At 50.0% G+C, this 19,152-nt stretch overlaps 1 protein-coding gene and 1 non-coding gene across 2 annotated transcripts in view; one reads left to right on the top strand and one right to left on the bottom strand.

The window, feature by feature from the left end:
* Positions 1-19,152, bottom strand: part of UNC80 (unc-80 homolog, NALCN channel complex subunit) — a 146,648-nt gene that overhangs the window by 13,392 nt on the left and 114,104 nt on the right. Inside the window, exons 37-39 of the mRNA XM_038766433.1 lie at positions 18,706-18,885; positions 14,855-14,993; positions 11,287-11,343 (exon numbers count right to left, since the gene is read on the bottom strand). Coding sequence (XP_038622361.1) covers positions 11,287-11,343; positions 14,855-14,993; positions 18,706-18,885 — 376 coding nt within the window. The remainder of the gene's footprint in view (positions 1-11,286; positions 11,344-14,854; positions 14,994-18,705; positions 18,886-19,152) is intronic.
* LOC119945642 lies at positions 15,942-16,079 on the top strand. Its single transcript, XR_005456302.1, has one exon. It is a non-coding gene; the product is annotated as a small nucleolar RNA SNORA7 (small nucleolar RNA).

Below are 19,152 nucleotides of genomic sequence, written 5' to 3'. Positions count from 1 at the left end.
CAGAAGAGAATGGAAGGAAAATAAAAGAGAACTTAGTCAGGGAAGGCTTCTTGGAGGAGATGTGCCTTCAATAAGGCTTCGAAGTGGGAGAGAGTAATTGTCTGCTGGATATGAGGAGGGAGGGTGTTCCGGGCCAGGGGCAGAATGTGGGCGAGAGGTCAGCGGCAAGATACACTGAGAAGGTTAGCACTGAAGGAGCCAAGTGTCCCGGCTGGGTTATAGTAGGAGACTAGCAAGATAAGGTAGGAGGGGGCAAAGGGGTGGACTGCTTTATAGGCGATGGTAAGGAGCAGCTCTTTGATGGGGAGGTGGATGTGCAACCACCAGTTTCTTGAGGAGGGGAAACATGGCCCAAACATTTTTGTAGCAAAATGATTCGGGCAGCAGGGTGAAGTATGGACTGGAGTGGGGAGAGACAAGAGGCTGGAAGGTCAGCAAGGAGGCTGATAGAATAATTAAAGCAGGAGAGGATAAGTGATTGGATTAACATGGTAGCAGTTTGGATGGAGAAGAAAGGATGGATTTTAGCGATGTTGTGAAGGTGGAACCGACAGGAGTTAGTGATGGATTGAATATGTGGGTTGAATGAGAGAGAAGAATGAAGGATAACGCCAAGGTTACAAGCTTCTGAGACAGGAAGGATGGTGATGCTGTCTACAGTGATGGGAAAATCAGGGGCTGGACACAGTTTAAGACATTCTTTTTTGAAGTAAAGCAGGAAGAGTAGAGGTCTTAGAACAGAGTTGTGGGGATGCCTTGGGTAAGAATGCCTCGGGATGGGGACCATGTCTGTCTTGATTACATCCTACCTAGTTCAATGCTTATTACGGTCCCTGGCACATAGTAAGCACTTTACCCCAGTTATTATTAGGACGAGAGACAGAGGAGGAGTCCATAAATGAAACAGTGAAGGAGCAGCCAGAGAGAGAGAGAGGAGGAGGAGGAGAACCAGAATAGGAAAATCAAGTCCCGTTGCTGTTTCGAGGAATGAGAGTGGTCTAATGGTACTAAAAGCAGCTGAGAGTTAAGGAGGGGTCTGACAGATGTAACATTTTAGACTTGGCCACAGAGAGGTATTGGTGAACTTAGAGAGTACGGTCTTGAGGGAATGAAGGGTTTGAAAACCACACTGTACGTGGTCCAGAAGAGAGTTGCCCAATTGCCCTCCATCCCTTGTTTTATGGTATTTGTTAAGCGCTTACTCCATGCCAGGCACTGTACTGGGGTAGATAAAAGTTAATCAGGCTTGACACAACCATGTCCCGTATGTGGCTCAGTAAATACGATTGAATTGAATTGAATTAACCCCCATTTTACAGACAAGGGAACTGAGGTGCAGAGCAGGTAAGTGACTCGCCCAAGGTTATAAAGCAGACAAGTGGGAGTGCCAGGATTAGAAGCCAGGCCCTTCTCACTCCCAGGCCCATGGTCTATCCATTAGGCAAAACTGTTTCTCGTGGCTTCTTGTAACCTAAAAAAAAATCAAACTCTTGACCCAGTGGCACCCTCCAGTCAGTGCCCCAACTCCCTCCTACCATTCCTCTCCAAACTCCTTGAGGGACTTGTCTACATCCATGGCCTCCACTCTTCCTACCTTTACAAATCCACCCTTTCCTCTCCATCCAAACTGCTACCACACTGATCCAAGCATTTATGAAGATGATGATGGTATCTGTTAAGCGCTTACTGTGTGCCAAACACTGTTCTAAGCTCTGGGGTAGATACAAGGTAATCAGGTTATCCCACGAGGACCTCTCAGTCTTAATCCCCATATTACAGATGAGGTAACTGAGGCACAGAGAAGTTAAGTGACTTGCCCAAAGTCACACAGCTGTTAAGTGGCGGAGCTGGGATTAGAACCCATGACCTGGGTTCTTTCCACTAAGCCATGCTGCTCCCACTTTTATCATATTCTGATTTGCTTGTATCCACTCCAGCACTTAGTACAGTGCCTGGCATGTAGTAAGTGCTTAACAAATACCATAGTTATTATTATATTCCACCTTGACTATGGCATCAGCCTCCTTTCTGACCCCCCTGCCTCCTTTCTCTTCACTCTCAACTTCCCTGCTCGACCTCTTAGCTGCCTTAGATGCTGTGAACCAACTTCTTCTCCCAGAAATGTTAGCCAACCTTGGCTTCACTGGCACCATACTTTCCTGTTTCTCTTAGTATTTCTCAGACTCTTTTACAGGCTCCTCCTCTGCCTCCCACCCTCTAACTGCGGGAGTCCCTCACGTCTCAGTGCTGGATCTTCTTCTGTTCACCAGCTACACTCACTCCGTTGCAGAATTCATTCACTCTCACAGCTTCGACTACTTTCTATGTGTGGATGATTCCCAAATCTACCTCTCCAGCCCTGACGCTCTCCTTCTTCGCAGTCTCACACTTCCTTCTGCCATCAGGACATCTCGACCTGAATGTCTCGCAACACCTTAAACCTAACATGTCCCTTATAGAACTCCTCATCTTCCCACCCAAACCCTGTCCTCACCATGTCCTTCCCAACACTGTAGACAACACCACTCCCCATCTTACAATCCTGTAATGATACACCTTCTTCAACTCATCTCTATCCTTCAATCCAGCTATTCAATGCCCCTGAATCCTATTGCTTCTACTTTTACAAATTCGCTAAAACCTGCCCTTTATTCTCCATCCAAACTGCTACTATGCCGATCTAAGCACTCATCCTAACCCGCCCTGATTACTGCATCTGCTTCCTCGCTGACCTCCCTTGCCTTCTGTCTCTCCCCACTCTGGTTCACACTTCACTCTGCTGGCCAGATCATTTTTCTAAAAAAAGTTCAGTCCATATCCCTTCATTCCTCAAGAACCTCCAGTGGTTGTCTACCTATCCCCACATCGTACAGAAACTTCTTAGCATTGGCTTTAAAAATTATTAGATTTATATTACACAGTTCATTACAAACAAATATACAATACAGCTCTCCCCTCCTACCTTAGCTCAGTGATTTCCTATTCCAACCCAGCCTGCACACTTCACGTATTTAACACCAACTTATTCAGTGTATTTTGATCTCACCTTATTTGCCACTGACCCCTTACCCACATCCTCCCTCTGGCCTGGAACTGCATCCCCCTCCACGTATGCCACACCACCTCTCTTTCCACCTTCAAAGCCTTATTAAAGCCATATCTGCTCCAAGAAGTCTTCCCTGATTATGTCCTCTTTCCCCCTACTCCTTTACCTTTCTGTGTCACCTATGCAGTTCTATTTGTACCCTTTAAGCATTTGATATTCGACCCACACTTATGTGCATATCTGAAGTTTATTTATATCTTTATATTAATGTCTGCCTCTTCCTCTAAACCGAAAGCTCCTTGTGGGCAGGGAACATGTCTGACAATTCTGTTGTATTGCACTCTTCTCAAGAGCTTAGCACAGGGTGCCACACACAATAGGTCCTCATTATAGATCTCTGATTGATGGATTGACTGAGGGAGATTGGGGAACTGCTGGAAGGGACCATAGGGTTTAGAGAGGATTTTTTTTTTCTTCTTAAATGGGGAAGGCCTACATGTGCTTGAAAGCAGAAAGGAATCAATCAATGTGATTAATTGAGCAAAGAAGCTGCTGGAGAATAAAAGGTATTGAGGGATGTTGGGTGTATTGAGGGATGTTGGGTAGATTGGGGAAAGTTTGCGCCTGATGACTGATTTTACCAATAAATTAGTTGGTGAGGACATCAGCGGTAAGGAAGGGAGGCGGGGTGTGGGGTGGAGGGGAACTGTGGACTTTCCATACTTTGGATTTGGAAAAATGTTGGGGTCTGGGGATTTGTGAGTCAATGAAAGAAGAATAGAAGAATTGATAAGCAGAAGACAGAGCTGAGAGTTTTTCTTCTGGCATTTGCCAAGCCCTTGTGTGTGCCAGGCACAGTAATGTCCCATATGGGGCTCCCAGCCTTAACCCCCATTTTACAGATAAGGGAACTGAGGCACAGAGAAATGAAGTGACTTGTCCAAGGTCACACAGCAGACAAGTGGTGGAGCTAGGATTAGAACCCAGGTCCTTCTGACTCCCAAGCCTGTGATCCTTCCACTAAGCCTCGCTGAATGGATGTCAGATGCGGGAAGCCAGCCTGGAACCTGGATTTCAATGAGCTGCATTCAGCTACACAGGCTCAGGAATAGAGGAAGAGGAACCTAGCAGTGATCCAGGGCTAGGGGTGGGAGGTGGGAGGGAGAAACGGAAGGCTAGGCAGGCAAGGGAGTTGAGGTGAGTGGAGGGGGTTGAGATGAGTGCGTGTACTTTTTTCTAGGCCTGGGAGAAGGAGACATGAGGTGGCCTGGGCTCAGTGGAGTGGATGTGAAGTCTGGAGATGGCACAAGGAGAGAGGACCAAATTTCAAGGGCAGGGGAGCATAGGCAAGAGAGCAGTTTAGAAAGTTGCATTCAGAAAGTGGTGGATCAGAGCTGGGGAGGTTAGAATTGAGGTGTTGTTGGGAGATGACCAGATCAATAGTGTGCCAGGCCGGTGTGTGGCTGAGGTGGGGTGAAGTTAGAGATCAGTAGAGATGAGGAGGTAAAGGAAGCAGGGGCATAGGAGGGCCAGCGGGATCATTATTCTGGAGTATCATAGTATCTAAGGATGAGAGTGGAAGCAGGAAGGTGAGAAAAGCATCAAAATTGGAAAGACACAAGCAGGAGGGCAGAGGATAACAACAACTAGAAGCTACCGAGGGTGGTAGAGATGGACCACGTGGGAGTCGGAGGAAGAGAAGGAGACAGAAGCAACACTAGGGACAAAGAATAGGACAGCTCCTCGTCTACGTGCCAGCTCCCCATTTCTTAGTGAGCCAGGGAGAGTGGGAGAAGGTGAGACCCCCTGCACCCAACCCCGAGAGAAGGCAACTGGGGAGACAGCGTCATCAGGTGAGGGCCAAGTCTTCAAGACGGCGAGGTGGAAGAGTGAGTGATAAGGAACAGGACAAGGAAGAAGGGAAGTTGGATGGAGTGGGGGTCCCACAGACCACACAGTGGTTTTAAGTTATGGGAGTGGGATGTGGGGTGGAGTAGGGGGATGGCAGCATGGAAACAAGGGATGGGGATGAGATGTCAGAGGGTGTCGACAGTGTCTCATTCTCATCTCACCTGCTTCTAGTCTCTTGCTCACACTCTCCCTCCTGTCTACAACTCACTCTCCCTTCACACCTGGAAGACCATCTTAAAAGCACTTCTGAAATCCCATCTGGGAGGCTTTCCCGATTAATCTCTCAACTCCCACCCTACATCCCTCCAACTTTCAAGTTAGCCCCTCTGGGCCATCTAAACCCAAAGGAATATTCATATACCCCCAAAAGCTCTTATATATTATTGTGATTATTATTATTACTACTACTACTTTTATGGTATCTGTTAAGTACTTACTATGTGTCAAGCACTGTTCGAAGCAGTGGGGTAGATACAAGTTAATCAGGTTATATACAAATCTTTACACTCTTTTACTTCCTTTCCTTTATTTATTTTAGTGTCCATCTCCCCATCTAGATTGGAAAATATTCAGGGGTGGGGATTGTGTTTACTAACTCTGTTATTCTCTCCCAAGCACTTAATGCTGTAGGTACTCAATAAATTCTATTGATTGACAGAAAATTGAAAAAATGGATAAATAAACAGTTGCATGAGAAGCAGCATGGCTTAGTGGATAAAGCACAGGCCTGAGAGTCAGAAGGATCTGGGTTGCATTAGAATCCACTTGCCTACTGAGTTACCCTGGGTAAGTCACTTCACTTCTCTGTACCTCAATTACCTTATCTGTAAAATGGGAATTAAGACTGTGAGCTCCATATGGTACATGGACTAGGTACAACCTTAATTAGCTTCTAGACCATAAGCCCGCTGTTGGGTAGGGACCGCCTCTATATGTTGCCAACTTCTACTTCTCAAGCGCTTAGTACAGTGCTCTGCACACAGTAAATGCTCAATAAATACGACTGAATGAATGAATTAGCTTGTATCTTCCCCAGCTCTTAGTACAGTTGGGCACATAGTAAAAAAAAAATCAATCAATCGTATTTATTGAGCACTTACTGTGTGCAGAGCACTGTACTAAGCTCTCGGGAAGTACAACTTGGCAACATATAGAGACAGTCCCTACCCAACAGTGGGCTCACAGTCTAGAAGGACTGTCAAAATCAAAACAAAACAAAAAACACCCAAACCACTACACCTCTTGGAACAGATCTTGCAGAGTTGAGGGAAGCTACCGGTAACAACCTTCTCAAGCCTGGCTCTCCACCCAACACCTCATCACACAAAGTGAGTACTCAGGTGGTACAGTGCCCCTCGTCCCGGTCCCGGGCTGGCTGCGCGGACTCGGCGCATGTAAGCCCACCCGCCCGGCCCGCACCATGGCGTCCGGCTGCAAGATTGGCCCCTCCATCCTCAACAGCGACCTGGCCTGCCTCGGGGCCGAGTGCACCCAGATACTGGACTCCGGGGCCGACTACCTGCATCTGGATGTAATGGATGGGTTACTGTGCTGGGTGGGCAGGCCCTGCACTCACTGACTGACTGACCACGTCCCCCCATGACCGGGGCTTCACAACTCTCCATCCCTGTGTCCCCTCCTACCTCACCTCCCTTCTTTCCTTCTCCAGCCCAGCCTGCACCCTCCGCTCCTCTGCCACTAACCTCCTCATTGTGCCTCGTTCTCGCCTGTCCCACTGTCGACCCCCGGCCCACATCCTCCCCCTGGCCTGGAATGCCCTCCTTCCACACATCCACCAAACTAGCTCTCTTCCTCCCTTCAAAGCCCTACTGAGCCCCCCTTTTTCCTCTGCTCCTCCTCCCCTCCCCATTGCCCCACTCCCTCCCTCTGCCCTCCCCCTTCCCCTCCCCACAACACTTGTGTATATTTGTACATTACTCTATTTGATTAATGATGTGTATATATGTCTATTTTGATGCTACTGATGCCTGTCTACTTGTTCTGTTGTCTGTCTCCCCTCTTCTAGACTGTGAGGCCATTGTTGGGTAGGGATTGTCTCTATCTGTTGTCAAATTGTACTTTCTAAGCACTTAGTCCAGTGCTCTGCGCACAGTAAGTGCTCAATAAATACGATTGAATGAATCCCCCTTTCCCCTCCTCCCCCTGACCCCCAGTCCTGTTCCCCACAGTGAAACTAGCCAGGGGGCAAGCACATTGTGAGAAATGTTGGAGAGGCAGTGTGCCTTTATGGGTGACCTTGGGCAATTCACTTAACTTCTCTGTGCCTCAGTTTTCTCAACTGAAAAATGGGGATTAAATACCCATTCTCACTCCAATTTAGACTGTGGGCCTCATATGGGAAAGGGACTGTATCCAGTCCGAATAATTTTTATCTACCCTGACACTTTAAACACTGCTTCACACCTAGTCAGCATTTAAAAAATACCATAAAAAATGCCCACAATATCTGGAAAATCATCAACCTAGAGACAGTGGTTGTTCAACAACTGCACTGCCACTACCCTGGTTGGTTTTCTGGCAAAACAAGTAATGATTGAGCAAAAATATTGGGTTGGGTCAGCACAAGAAAGGTGTGGCCGTGATAATGACGTTCTTTGAACTCCTTAATCATAATCTGGATACGGATAAATTGGAAGTCAGAGGGCAGCAACGGAAAGCACAAAGCACCTCCTGAATCTTTCCTTCCCTCCCCTGTGACAACAGAGCCAGGTAGGCCAAGGGCAACTAGCAGCTGGGATCTGCTTGCCTACGTCCAAAATAACTGATATTATCTAAAACTTTCTGAGAAATCACAATGTACTGGACTGGATGCTGATGCAGTTTAATCAAGTTGGGATGTTTTATAACTGGATTTTTACCTTTCAATTTGATTTGGCTCTCCTTAGTATAGATGTTCTAGTTAAAAAGATGTGATCTGCATATATGTATATATGTTTGTACATATTTATTACTCTATTTATTTATTTATTTTACTTGTACATATCTATTCTATTTATTTTATTTTGTTAGTATGTTTGGTTTTGTTTTCTGTTTCCCCCTTGTAGACTGTGAGCCCACTGTTGGGTAGGGACTGTCTCTACATGTCGCCAACTTGTACTTCCCAAGCGCTTAGTACAGTGCTCTGCACACAGTAAGCGCTCAATACGATTGATTGATTGATTGATCATGGAGAAAGATAATTTTTTGCGCCCATGTTCTTAAGCATTCTTATAGGCTTCTTTACTTCAACCTGCTAGCCACTCAAGAGGTGAACAGCGTCAAGAATAAAGTGCTCTGGGCCCAGTTGGGGCTCAGTGCAGTGCCCTGCACCCAGTAGGTGCTCAGTAAAGTGCTCTGCACTCAGGTGGCACTCAGTACAGCGCTCTGCACAGTGTAAGACGGTACAATCCTCTGCTCTGCACACACTAGGTGCTGGGTACAGTGCTCTGCACACAGAAGGCAAATTCTACTCGTGGTGAAAAGTGGAATTGTTTTGGCATAATCAATCAATCATATTCATTGAGCGCTTACTGTGTGCAGAGCACTGTACTAAGCGCTTGGGAAGTACAAGTTGGAAACATATAGAAACGGTCCCTACCCAACAGTAGGCTGGCATAATCTTGTTTTAACAGGAAAAATGTTCTCCATTGACACCTTTTGGGAACAAGATCAAGCATTCTTCTGGGTCCTAGCATTTGTACAGAACTGGGGCTCAGTTGCAGAAAATGCAATTGAATCTCAGTGCACATTGTTGTCCACATTCTTGTCTATCATTCTGGTGCTGGGCTAACATTGTCTTCAGACAGGAGTGGTCTCTGTGGGGTGTGTGTGTATGTTGTGGTGGGGGGGAGGAAAAAGAGGGGTGCAAAGCCATTAGTCCTTGCATCGTCCTCCCTCTTTTCACCAGCCTTGACCAACACTCCTCCCTCACCCACTTTTCCCACCCCTCCTGGTCAGTGGGCCTCCAGAAGGATACAGCTGCCCTGGGTTGCAGGAGACAGGCCTCCCCATCCCACCATGCCCTGTGTGGTGGCCACTGTCCAGAATCTCACTGGCTGTGTGGGTTGGGGCGACACCCAGGGTCATTGCCTTCACCTAAGAACAGCTGACTCCAGAAAAGGAAACGTGCCATTCTGTGCCGGTGGCCAGGACCACCAGTGGGAGGGTGGTCCAAATCCAACTCTCATGTCTTCTTTCCAAGACAAAGATCCCTTGCCCACCCTTCCCAGACCTCCGCTTTCCTGTTCATTCCCATGGCTCTGCCCAAAAATCTGTTCATTCAAACCCCTCATATGGATTCAAGACTCTTCAAGCCTAAGAAACATCCACCAGCCTCCAGTTTCCAAATGTGATCTGGGCCAATACTTAATGTCTCTTTCCCACATTCCCTTTATCCCACTTCCCTGGGCCTGTTTCGCTCTGCCCTCCTACTCCCCAGGGCGAGAAGCCCAGCCTCTCAGAGGTCCCTGTTAGACCCACGGTCCAGGGAGAGTCAAATGAAGAAGTGACAGAGGTGATGTCTAAATTGCTTTTAGAGCAGCTCTCTGACTGTATTTAGGCCGCTGTCCTATTTTCCTTCCATTTTGCTGCCTAACCCCTTATACTTCTGGGTATTTACTAGCAGTCCAGTTTCACTGCTTCATTGGTAGCAGATCTGCACCATAGAAGGCCTTTTGGAGAAAATAACACCAGTACGAGAATCACAGAGGTGATGATAAAGTCCTCCAGGAACATCTCCTTTCTTAGAAACCCACATCACAGAACAGGCCAAATGCTCCTCTCTCCGCTTCCCCCTCTGGATAACATGAAGTGCAAGACATTCGGTGTCCTGTTTCCAATAAAAGTGGGTGTGCTCTCCATTGGGGGGACACATTCCTGAAATGAAAATTCTTCTCCCACTTTCCCTTTCTCACTTGGCTCTCCAGCCAGCTCTGACCCCCTGGGCTGCCACCCCATGACTGCCCCCTGATAAAAGCCAAGGCTTCCTGAGTCCCAGGTCTAACTGCAGGCTTAATTTGGGAGGAAGTCCATGCAGCCCTTGAAAACGAAGCTCACTGTATCAGCGGGCCTGCTGAGCCCCCTGGGGAGACCGGGATCCGCTCTCTCTAAGAACTGGGAATTTGGGGCCAAGTCATCTCGAGAAACGATCGTTCCCACTGTCCTGAGAGCCCCTGGCCATCAGGAGAATGGCTCTCTGGCTCGGCCCACATCCTTGGTCCCCAGCAAGAAGTCTCTGGCCTGGAAAAGGCAAAGTCCGGCAATGACCCCCACGGGCCACCGCGATGATGGGGCCAAGCGGGCTGGTATGCCCAATAGACTGGACTCCCCACTTTTTGGCAGTCTCAAGAGCAAGAGCTGAACAAATGACAGAAATGATGTCACAAAGACTCCTCTCACTGTTTCCTCATCTTTCCTCATCTCATCTGTGCTTTCTGCTTTCCTTGGAGCAGGAAGCACAGAGCAGCCGGGCCGGGGAGGGCATGATGGATCTCCCTCACCAGGATCGTTTGAGAGTGTGCAATGACCACAGGACACGGGAAGGGGAAGTGACATGGCTCACCTGCGCATTAAAGGTGCAGTGTTCCTTTCTGAACCCCCAAACCAACCCTTTTAAGAATACGGAAATAGCTTCTGGACAGACCCACCCTCTCACACTCTGAGGAATGGTTGCCGGATGAGGCCCAGGGTGACAGGTGGTATTCAGGCTCAAAGCCTCTTGGAAGCAGCCTGAAGACTCCCCAGGGAATGGGGTAGATAGAAGAGAGGGAGCTACAGCAACAAGTGGCTTATCCCTTCCTGTTGGAGGGTGAACGGAGACCCTGACAGGAAAGCTTGACCATAAACTGTCGCACCAGTACCTTCCTAACTCCAGAGACTTGTAGGGAAGGCAGGGAACCGAGACGACCCTGAAGATCGGTGGTGGAAAGCAGAGAAGGAGGGTGGCCATAAGCACTGGGTCACTGGGTCACAGCTGGTCACTGGGTCAGCAGTGTTGTTCCCGGGGGTGGACTGGAGCAAGTACCTAGTGGCAGGGTTTCTGTGGAAACTCAGGAAAGGGTTGCTACACCTTTTGACTTGCAGGCATCAGGGGACTGGGATTCAAGGTGGAGGTACAGCGTGGGAAGAGGGAAGAAGGGGGGGGAGAGAGAGAGAGAGAGAGAGAGAGAGAGAGAGAGAGAGAGAGAGAGAGAGAGAGAGAGAGAGAGAGAGAGAGAGGCTGGAAAGGCAGAGGAGGATTGGGAGACAGAGATGGGGAGGGGAGGAGGAAGGATTCCCCGCCGCCCCCCTACCCACACAGACACAACAGACAGGTAGCATTGACACTGTACCTAGAGAGGCTGCCCTCAGCTGCCAGGCCCTGGGAGTCATCGAGGACATTGGGTTCACTGCAGGAGGGGTAGGGACATGGAGCATTTAGGGAAAGAAAATGCAAAAAGCATGCGATTTTCTGTTTATAAGAACAAAAAAATAAAAAATAAAAATCAAGGAACAAGGAAGGAAAAGAAGGCAGATCAAACTTTCAGCCTTGTAGTGGCTCATAGGGGCTCAGGACAGAGAGGGTGAAGAGAGTAGGAGGAGCGGGTGGGGACACCACTGACACCAGTGAAGGAGCAACCCATCCGGGTCCATCTGGGCCCTCTCTGTAGTTTTCCACGCAGGAATTCTGGGGACTCTCCTGCTAGGACGGTACCTTTCCCATTAGCCCTATGTATATGCAAGTTCACCGAGGAGGCACCTCCTTCCTCTCCTCCAGCTTTGGGGGACCCAAGGAACTTACCGTGAACCCTTGGCCACAACCTTTGGTTCTGAGACTCGAGAGGCCGAAGCCCGCCCCCGACCTCCCCCCCACCCTGGGCCGACGTTCCAATTCAGGTACAAATAAGCAGGGGAACAGGTCCTGGAAAACCTCAACCATTCTTCCCCCCGTCTCTCCTTCCCAACCTTTGTGTGTGTGGTGGTGGGGGGGGGTAGGGGGGGCCATGCTCTGTGGAACCCTAGTGGCCCAAACAGTGAGATGGAAAATTGCCTGCCCCACTGGCCGGGGGAGGATGGCACGGCGGCTCACTGGTTCGTCGGATGAAGTGGCTTTAAACCTCCTCAAGTGTTGCTCCACCTCCTTGTCCAGAGTCCCGGAAAACTTTTCCCAGTGCCTCTGGGATCCCCAGCTGGATCCAGGGCCCTGCTGCGTTCTCCTCCCCAGGCTGACCGCTCAGAGCCTCATCCAACACGCTGCCCTCGTCACACCCAGAATTGGAAAAGCCCCCATGGCTCACTTGAACCATCGGGTCAGGCATGCCCTTCCCGCTTCTCCCAGAGGGACAGTGGGTGGATAGCAGAGGCCACTGTGCACTTGGAGAAAGGAGAAACCATTTCAGGAATCTCTGCCAAACCGCCACCTGGGATTGCCTTAGTACCACAGCTGAAGTGTGCATGCGTGGTGTGTGTGTGTGTGTGTGTGTGTGTGTGTGTGTGTGTGTGTGAGAGAGAGAGAGAGAGAGAGAGAGAGAGAGAGAGAGAGAGAGAGAGAGAGAGGGAAAGAGAGAGAGAGGTGAGCGGGGAGGAGGGAGCATCCAGTCTCCCATCCAAGGTGGGAGGGACAGCAGGTGGTGGGCAAGGTGGCATGCGGGAATTTTGTCAGGAAAAACTCTGGGGAAAACCCAAGAAAGAATGTGCGGCCAAATGGAAAGAGCACAGGCCTCGGAGACAGGAGACCTGGGTTCTAACCCCAGCTCTGTCACTTGCCTTCTGTGTGACCTTGGACAAGTCACTTCACTTCTTTGTGCCTCAGTTTCCTCATCTGTAAAACAGGGATGAGACCTGTCCTCCATTCCCCACTTAGACTGTGAGCTCTGGGTGGGACAGCGAGCCTGATCTGATTTTTTTGTACTATCCCAGGGCTTAGCACAGTGCTCGGCACATAGGAAGCTCTTGACAAGTACCACAATTATTACTTTTATTATTAGGACAGTAACCGTTGTCTGATCTGCTTATATTGAATCTATCCCAGCACTTAATACAGTGCTTAGCACAAAGTAAGTACTTAACAGACATCACGTTTATGAACTGCCCTGAATGTGGCCCTTGCCACAGATCTCTGGGACCCTGAAAAGTCTTGCCGGTCCTCACTCGTGACAACTTCAGTGCAAAATCTGATTCCAATTCAATTCTGGAGTCACCATCAGCCAATCACTCTTCCATTACCAGCTCCAGTGGCTCGTAAGTAAATTAATAATAACAATTATGCTACTGTGAGAGAAGTGGGTCCTGAATCCACACCCTAGTCTTGCTGCTGCTTTGCCATTTCCCTTCTTGACTCTATTAGGAGAGCCCAACACCTCCTGGTCGGGGAGCAGTGGGGTGTAGGGGGCTGCAGGCTGCGTGCCCAATGTCAGAGCAGTCGAATTCTCCTCTTTGAGGATGACAACAGGAGTCTGTGGCAGACTGCCCTCTTGCCCGAAGCTATGTTGTCACTCAAAGAGAGCAGAGCTCCCTGCCCTCCCCCCAGCAAGACCTCTGTGGACAACAATGACCTGAAAAAGCTGCTGAGGCTTCTGAACCCCAGTGAATGGGCCAGTCAGTGGCCAGTGGACCAGTCAGAGCACAGCTTTATGGTCTGGGCCCCGGTCTCGCACTTTTCACGCTGGGAGAGTGTTTGGTCTCTGCCTGGGCCAGGTGCGGAGGGCTACTCCCTTCCTGTCTTCCCTTCCTCCTCCTCTGTCTTGATGTAGCGGGCAGGGCAGCTGTTTCACTGCTAGGGCCCAAAAGGGGTAAAGATGGAGAGGGCCAGAGGCGAGGTCTGCGGAGGCCTCCAGAAAAGTAAGAGTCCTCTGGTTCCATCATTTCCTGATGCAACCATAATTCATCTGCCTTATTCCAGGCCTACTGATTCCCCTTAACTGTTGCTGTCTCCCTAAGCTGGCTCCTGCCTCAACTTCATCCTGCTGAGCTGATTCTTGATTCGGCACGCTCTTTGGGACCCGAGCATCAAATCCCCACAAACTGTAGTCCCTCTGGGGTCACAGACTGCTCTAAGGAAAGGTGGTACCCGCCACAGGCTCCCTGACTCGACCAGACAGCTCTGAGACTCCACCAAGTCTCGGAAACAAGGAAACCAGGAGATCTGGCCAATTATTTAAAGGCCCAGCCTCCGTTCCCACCACTCAAACCCCCAGCCCCACCGAGCCAGAGGCCGCGACCACAGAAGTGGGCTTCTGCTGCCCAGGGCCTGCTCTTTTGGCCCAGGAGATTGCGTTTTGAATCCCCCTCTCATCTCCCTGGGGAAGCCCTTGCTTGGCAGGATGGTCCATCCTCAAGCCCCCGGTGGACATTGCTCAGTCCCGCCTACCGTGAACGGGAACTCTGGGCTTGGATCACTGAGCAGTGGGCCATCATACTTCCCAAAGCCATTAATATAGAAAACTAAGGGTGCAGTGGCTGAGACTGGAATGAAGGGGACTGCTGGGAAGGTTGGGACAGGGACTACTGGGGAGACCCCTGTCCAGAAGTCCATCCGTGGCCAAAGGGCCGCCATTTTATCATGTCTGTGGTGGGCAGGACCCCCGAGGGATGGGCCATGGGTTCTCCAGAAATCCCCTCAGGCCAGAGTGGTGCTCTATGAAGAGAAGCCAAGCCTTCCGGGCTTCCAGCCACACCCAATTGGGCCTGTGGCCACATCCCAGGTGTAGGAGTCCTGGAAAGGCGCCTGGGTGGACTCAGCTTGCCAGAGGTCCTGGCTCAGGAAGGGAATGCTGGGGGTTGGTGGTGACAGAGCTGTCAGCATTCTGTCCCTCCCGGTTCGGTCTCCCCCATCCCTGCCCCGCAGGGCTCCCCACAGAAACCCTTCGGCAGCCCTTGGGGGCCACAGGAAATGGATCCCCGGGACCCAGGGCTCTTTACCTTTGGCTGGGGACCATGCCCACCTCGGCCTGAGGCGCGGACATGCTGGAAACGTGGCTGGAGAACCGCCGCCTCCCTACGGCGCTCAGGAGGAAAGCTTCCTGCTCACTTACCACGCTGGGCACGCTCACCGACTCATCTGCAAGGCAAGCGGGGCAGAGTAGCCAGCAGGGAAGCAGAGAGGTAGAGGGGCCTAGTGGAAAGAGCACGTGCCCCGGAATCAGGGGACCTGAGTTCTAATCCCAGCCTCGCCACTTCCCCGCTGGGCAAGTCACTTTACTTCTCTGTGCCTCAATTTCCTCATCTGTTAAATGGGAAATAAATTCCCGTTCTCCCTCCCACCTTAGGCTGTGAACCCCATGCTACCACAGTGCTTGGCACATAGCACTTAACACATACAACAATCCTTATTACTAGGGCACGGCACTGGATTAGAAACTGAACCCCCCCACCAGCCCCCAACTCCCTGCTGGTTCAAGGCTCAGTTTCCTCTCTGGTTCCAGGCCTGGAATGGTCTGGTGGGTGGGTCCTCTCTCCCTGTGACAGGAGCTCAGCTGGATTGGGGTGGGGAGGTGAAGCAGCGTGGCTTACGGGAAAGAGCACTGGCTTGGGAGCCAGAGGATGTGGGTCCTAATCCTGACTCTGCCACTTGTCTGTTGTGTGACCTTAGCCAAATCACTTCACTTCCCTGTGCCTCAGTTACCTCACCTGTAAAATGGGGATTAGGACTGTGAGCCCCACGTGGGAGAACCTGATTACCTTGTCTCTATCCCAGCCCTTAGAGCAGTGCTTGGCACATAGTAAGCGCCGAACAAATACTGTAATTATTATTATTATTGTTATTATTAAGGGGCAGGGGGAGAGAGGCATTCTGTGGTCCAGAGAGCCATCTCTTAGCCTGATTCCCTGGCAGCCTGGGCACAGAGGCATTTTGAGGTCGTCAGGATGTCTGCTTTGCCCAGTAACTGGAACTCAAAGGACTGCTCTCCCCTCTACACCCCAGGGTAGAGAATGGCTCTCCATTCTCCTCTCTTTGGGCCTTTGGGCCAATGGGGAACACAGATTTGCTCTGCTGTACTGACCGCTTTCCCTCCCAGGGCTGCACCTGGAGAGTTTCCAGTACTCCACCAGTCTTGGCTACAGGAGGGAGAGTCGGGCAGAGGCCTGTCCATTCCATTCCCAGCTAGGCCAGTGGCTAGCGAGTGGAAGGCAATCTGCTACAAGACAAAACTCACCCATGCTGGGCAGTAGCAGCGTGGGAGAGAGCCGAGGGCGGAGACTTGAGTTTATCGCGCGGACGGTGGCAATGGTAAACCACTTCGGTACTTTTACCAAGAAAACTCTATGGATCCACTACCAGAACGATGGCAGGTGGAGAGCGGGGCGTTCTGGCAAAGTTGTGTCTGTGGTGTCGCTATGGGTCAGAAATAACTCGATGGCTAAATACCATTGAGCGATTGACAAATTGGATGAAATTTGGGTTCTCCAGGCATAGGCATGACGGCCCCAACTTGGGCAAGAGAACCTTGAGGGCAGATGCCACTCAGATCTCGGGGCTCGACGACAGGGGAAGTACTTGTGGGGATTTGGGTGGCAGAAAGATTCCTGTAACAAAATTCTGACCTAAAATACTCCTTTTCTCAGCTACTGTAAACACAGGAGGCTTTTACACACCTTCGGGGTGCTTTGTGATTTTAGGGCAGCTCCTGACATGGCAGAGAAGCACTGGGCAGGGATGGTTACTGTCTACCAATGTTCGTACCAACTCTATTGTATTATACTCTCCTGAGCACTTAGTACAGCACTCTGCACACAGAAAGTGCTCAATAAATAGCATTGATTGATTGATTGATGGACCTAGATTCTAACCCCAGTCCCTGCTGCCGTATATTTGCCTGTTATGTAATTGTGGGTAAGTCACTTAACTAGACTTATTCTGGGTAAGGCAGAGGTTGTGGGTTCTAATTCTGACTCTGTCAAAGCAGCATGGCTCAGTGGAAAGAGCACGGGCTTTGGGGTCAGAGGTCATGGGTTCAAATTCCAGCTCCACCAATTGTCAGCTGTGTGACTTTGGGCAAGTCACTTAACTTCTTTGTGCCTCAGTTCCCTCATCAGCAAAATGGGGATTAAGACTGTGAGCCCCCCTTGGGACAACCTGATCACCTTGTAACCTCCCCAGTGCTTAGAACAGTGCTTTGCACATAGTAAGTGCTTAATAAATGTCATTATTATTTGCATCAGTGACCTCATCTGTAAAATGGGGATTAAGACTGTGAGCCCCACATGGGACGACCTGATTACCTTGCATCTACCCCAGTGCTTAGAACAGGGCTTGGCACATAGTAAGCACTTAACAAATACCATTGTTATCATTATTAGTAATAACTTCTCTGTGCCCCAGTTTCCTCATCTGTTCAGTAAAATGGGGATTAATTACCTGTTCTCTCTCCCTTTTAGACTGTAAGCCCCATGCAGAGCTGGGTCCAACTTATTTATCTTATATCTACCCAACTCTTAGTTCAGAGTTTGGTACATAGTAAGCAGCTAACAAAGATGACAATTATTATCATTATTTATAAGCATGATAAGCAGCATGACCTAGTGGAAAGAGCATGGGAATGGGAATCAGGAGATCGGGGTACTAATTCCAGCTCCACTACTTGCTGGTACTGTGACCATGAACAGGTCACTTAACTTCTCTAGGCTTCAGTTTCCTCATCTGTTAAAATGAGATGAAATATTGGTTCTCTCTCTCCTCCTTATATTATGAGCCCCAAGTGGGACAGGAACTGTGTCTGAACTGATTATAATGCTTCTATTCCAGAGCTTGGCACATAGAAAATGCTTAATAAATACCATCATTTTAGTTGAAATTTTCCATATATGGGACAAAAGAAATATTCAATAATGATTACACCCTTTTCTCCTGCTTTGTTTTCAGCTTTTATCATTTCTTTCCTCCCTTTGGAATATAGACACGGACTCTTGCCCCTCTTGAAAATAATGTCCATCTCTCTTGGTTCTGTGGGAAAGAATCATGCTTCTCCCTTGGCCAGACCCTTCCTCCTTTCCTGCCCCCAGCCTCAGCCCTCCAGGGGAAGAAGCATGACCTGGTGGAAAGAGCATGGGCCTGGGAGTATAAGGATTTGAGTTCCATTCCTGGCTCAGCCAAATGTCTGCTGTGTAACCTTGAGCAAGTCACTTAACTTCTCTGTGCCTCAGTTACCTCATCTGTAAAATCAGAATTAAGACTGTGAGCCCCATGAGGGACATGGACTGAGGGCAGCCTCATTTTCTTGCATCTACCTCAGAGCTCAGTACAGGGTACATGCCTGACATCATTAAAAAAAGAAAAATCGTCCTTCCTTGAGGCAGCTGGGCTGTTCAAATCTGCCCTCCGGCTGCCTGCTTTTGCCAACTTCCCAGCTCATTGGGGCGCACTGGAGGATTGACAGGTGAAGGAAAAGAAGATGAAACTCCAAACTGAAAAAACCTGCCACTCGGTAGGGGCCCTGGTATGACATTTGACACGGGAGGAGCTGTAGACTGCAAGCTTCTTGTGGGCAGGGGTCGTGTCTACCAACTCTGTTGTACTGTTCTTCCCTGAAAGCTTAATACAGTGCTCTGCACAGAGTAAGTGCTCAATAAATACCATCGATTGATTGAATCCATGGACCACACCTAGCCCAGATGTTGGCCCTGGACCCTAGATATATGTGCCCAGCCCAGCTCTAAGAGCCTGCAGAACTGGGGAAGGCTTTCTGGGAAGAGGGCAGCCTCCCTCCCTTTCTCCTTTCACCCTCCCCTCCCTCCCTCCCTCCCTGTCCCCCCGGCCCCAGGAATGTGCCTACTCTCTTCATCCTCCTCATCTGTCCTGCTCAGCGTGTCCTGGGAAGCTTGCTGGGACAGCTCACTGTCCTGCTCCCAGACGGTGCCAGTGCCCGTGTTGGAGCGGGACATGGTGGCCAGGCTCAGGCGGTAAGCAGAAGTGGAGGTCCCCACGGTGCTGATGGACGTCTTCCCTTGGTAGGCTGCGGGGTGGAAAAGACCACGGGAAACACATCCATCCGGCCGCCATAGAGGTCAAGCATCCAAAAGGTGCCAGAAAGGGTCTCTCCCTCTCTCCCTCCCTCCGGGGCGGTGAGGAGAGGGGGAGCTAAAGGGACTGGGGTGGATGGATGGCAGGGAAAGTGGGAAGAGGGAAGAAATCCAGGCCCTTCCAAATTCCCCGATGGACAGCCTGAGAAATGCCCCCTGGCCAGCCTGGAAGCCTCCCAATCATAGCAGCTTGGATCTTT

The sequence above is a fragment of the Tachyglossus aculeatus genome, chromosome 25 (assembly GCF_015852505.1).
Source record: "Tachyglossus aculeatus isolate mTacAcu1 chromosome 25, mTacAcu1.pri, whole genome shotgun sequence".
In the NCBI taxonomy this organism is placed as follows: domain Eukaryota; kingdom Metazoa; phylum Chordata; class Mammalia; order Monotremata; family Tachyglossidae; genus Tachyglossus; species Tachyglossus aculeatus.
This window is presented reverse-complemented; position numbering and strand designations above follow the sequence as displayed.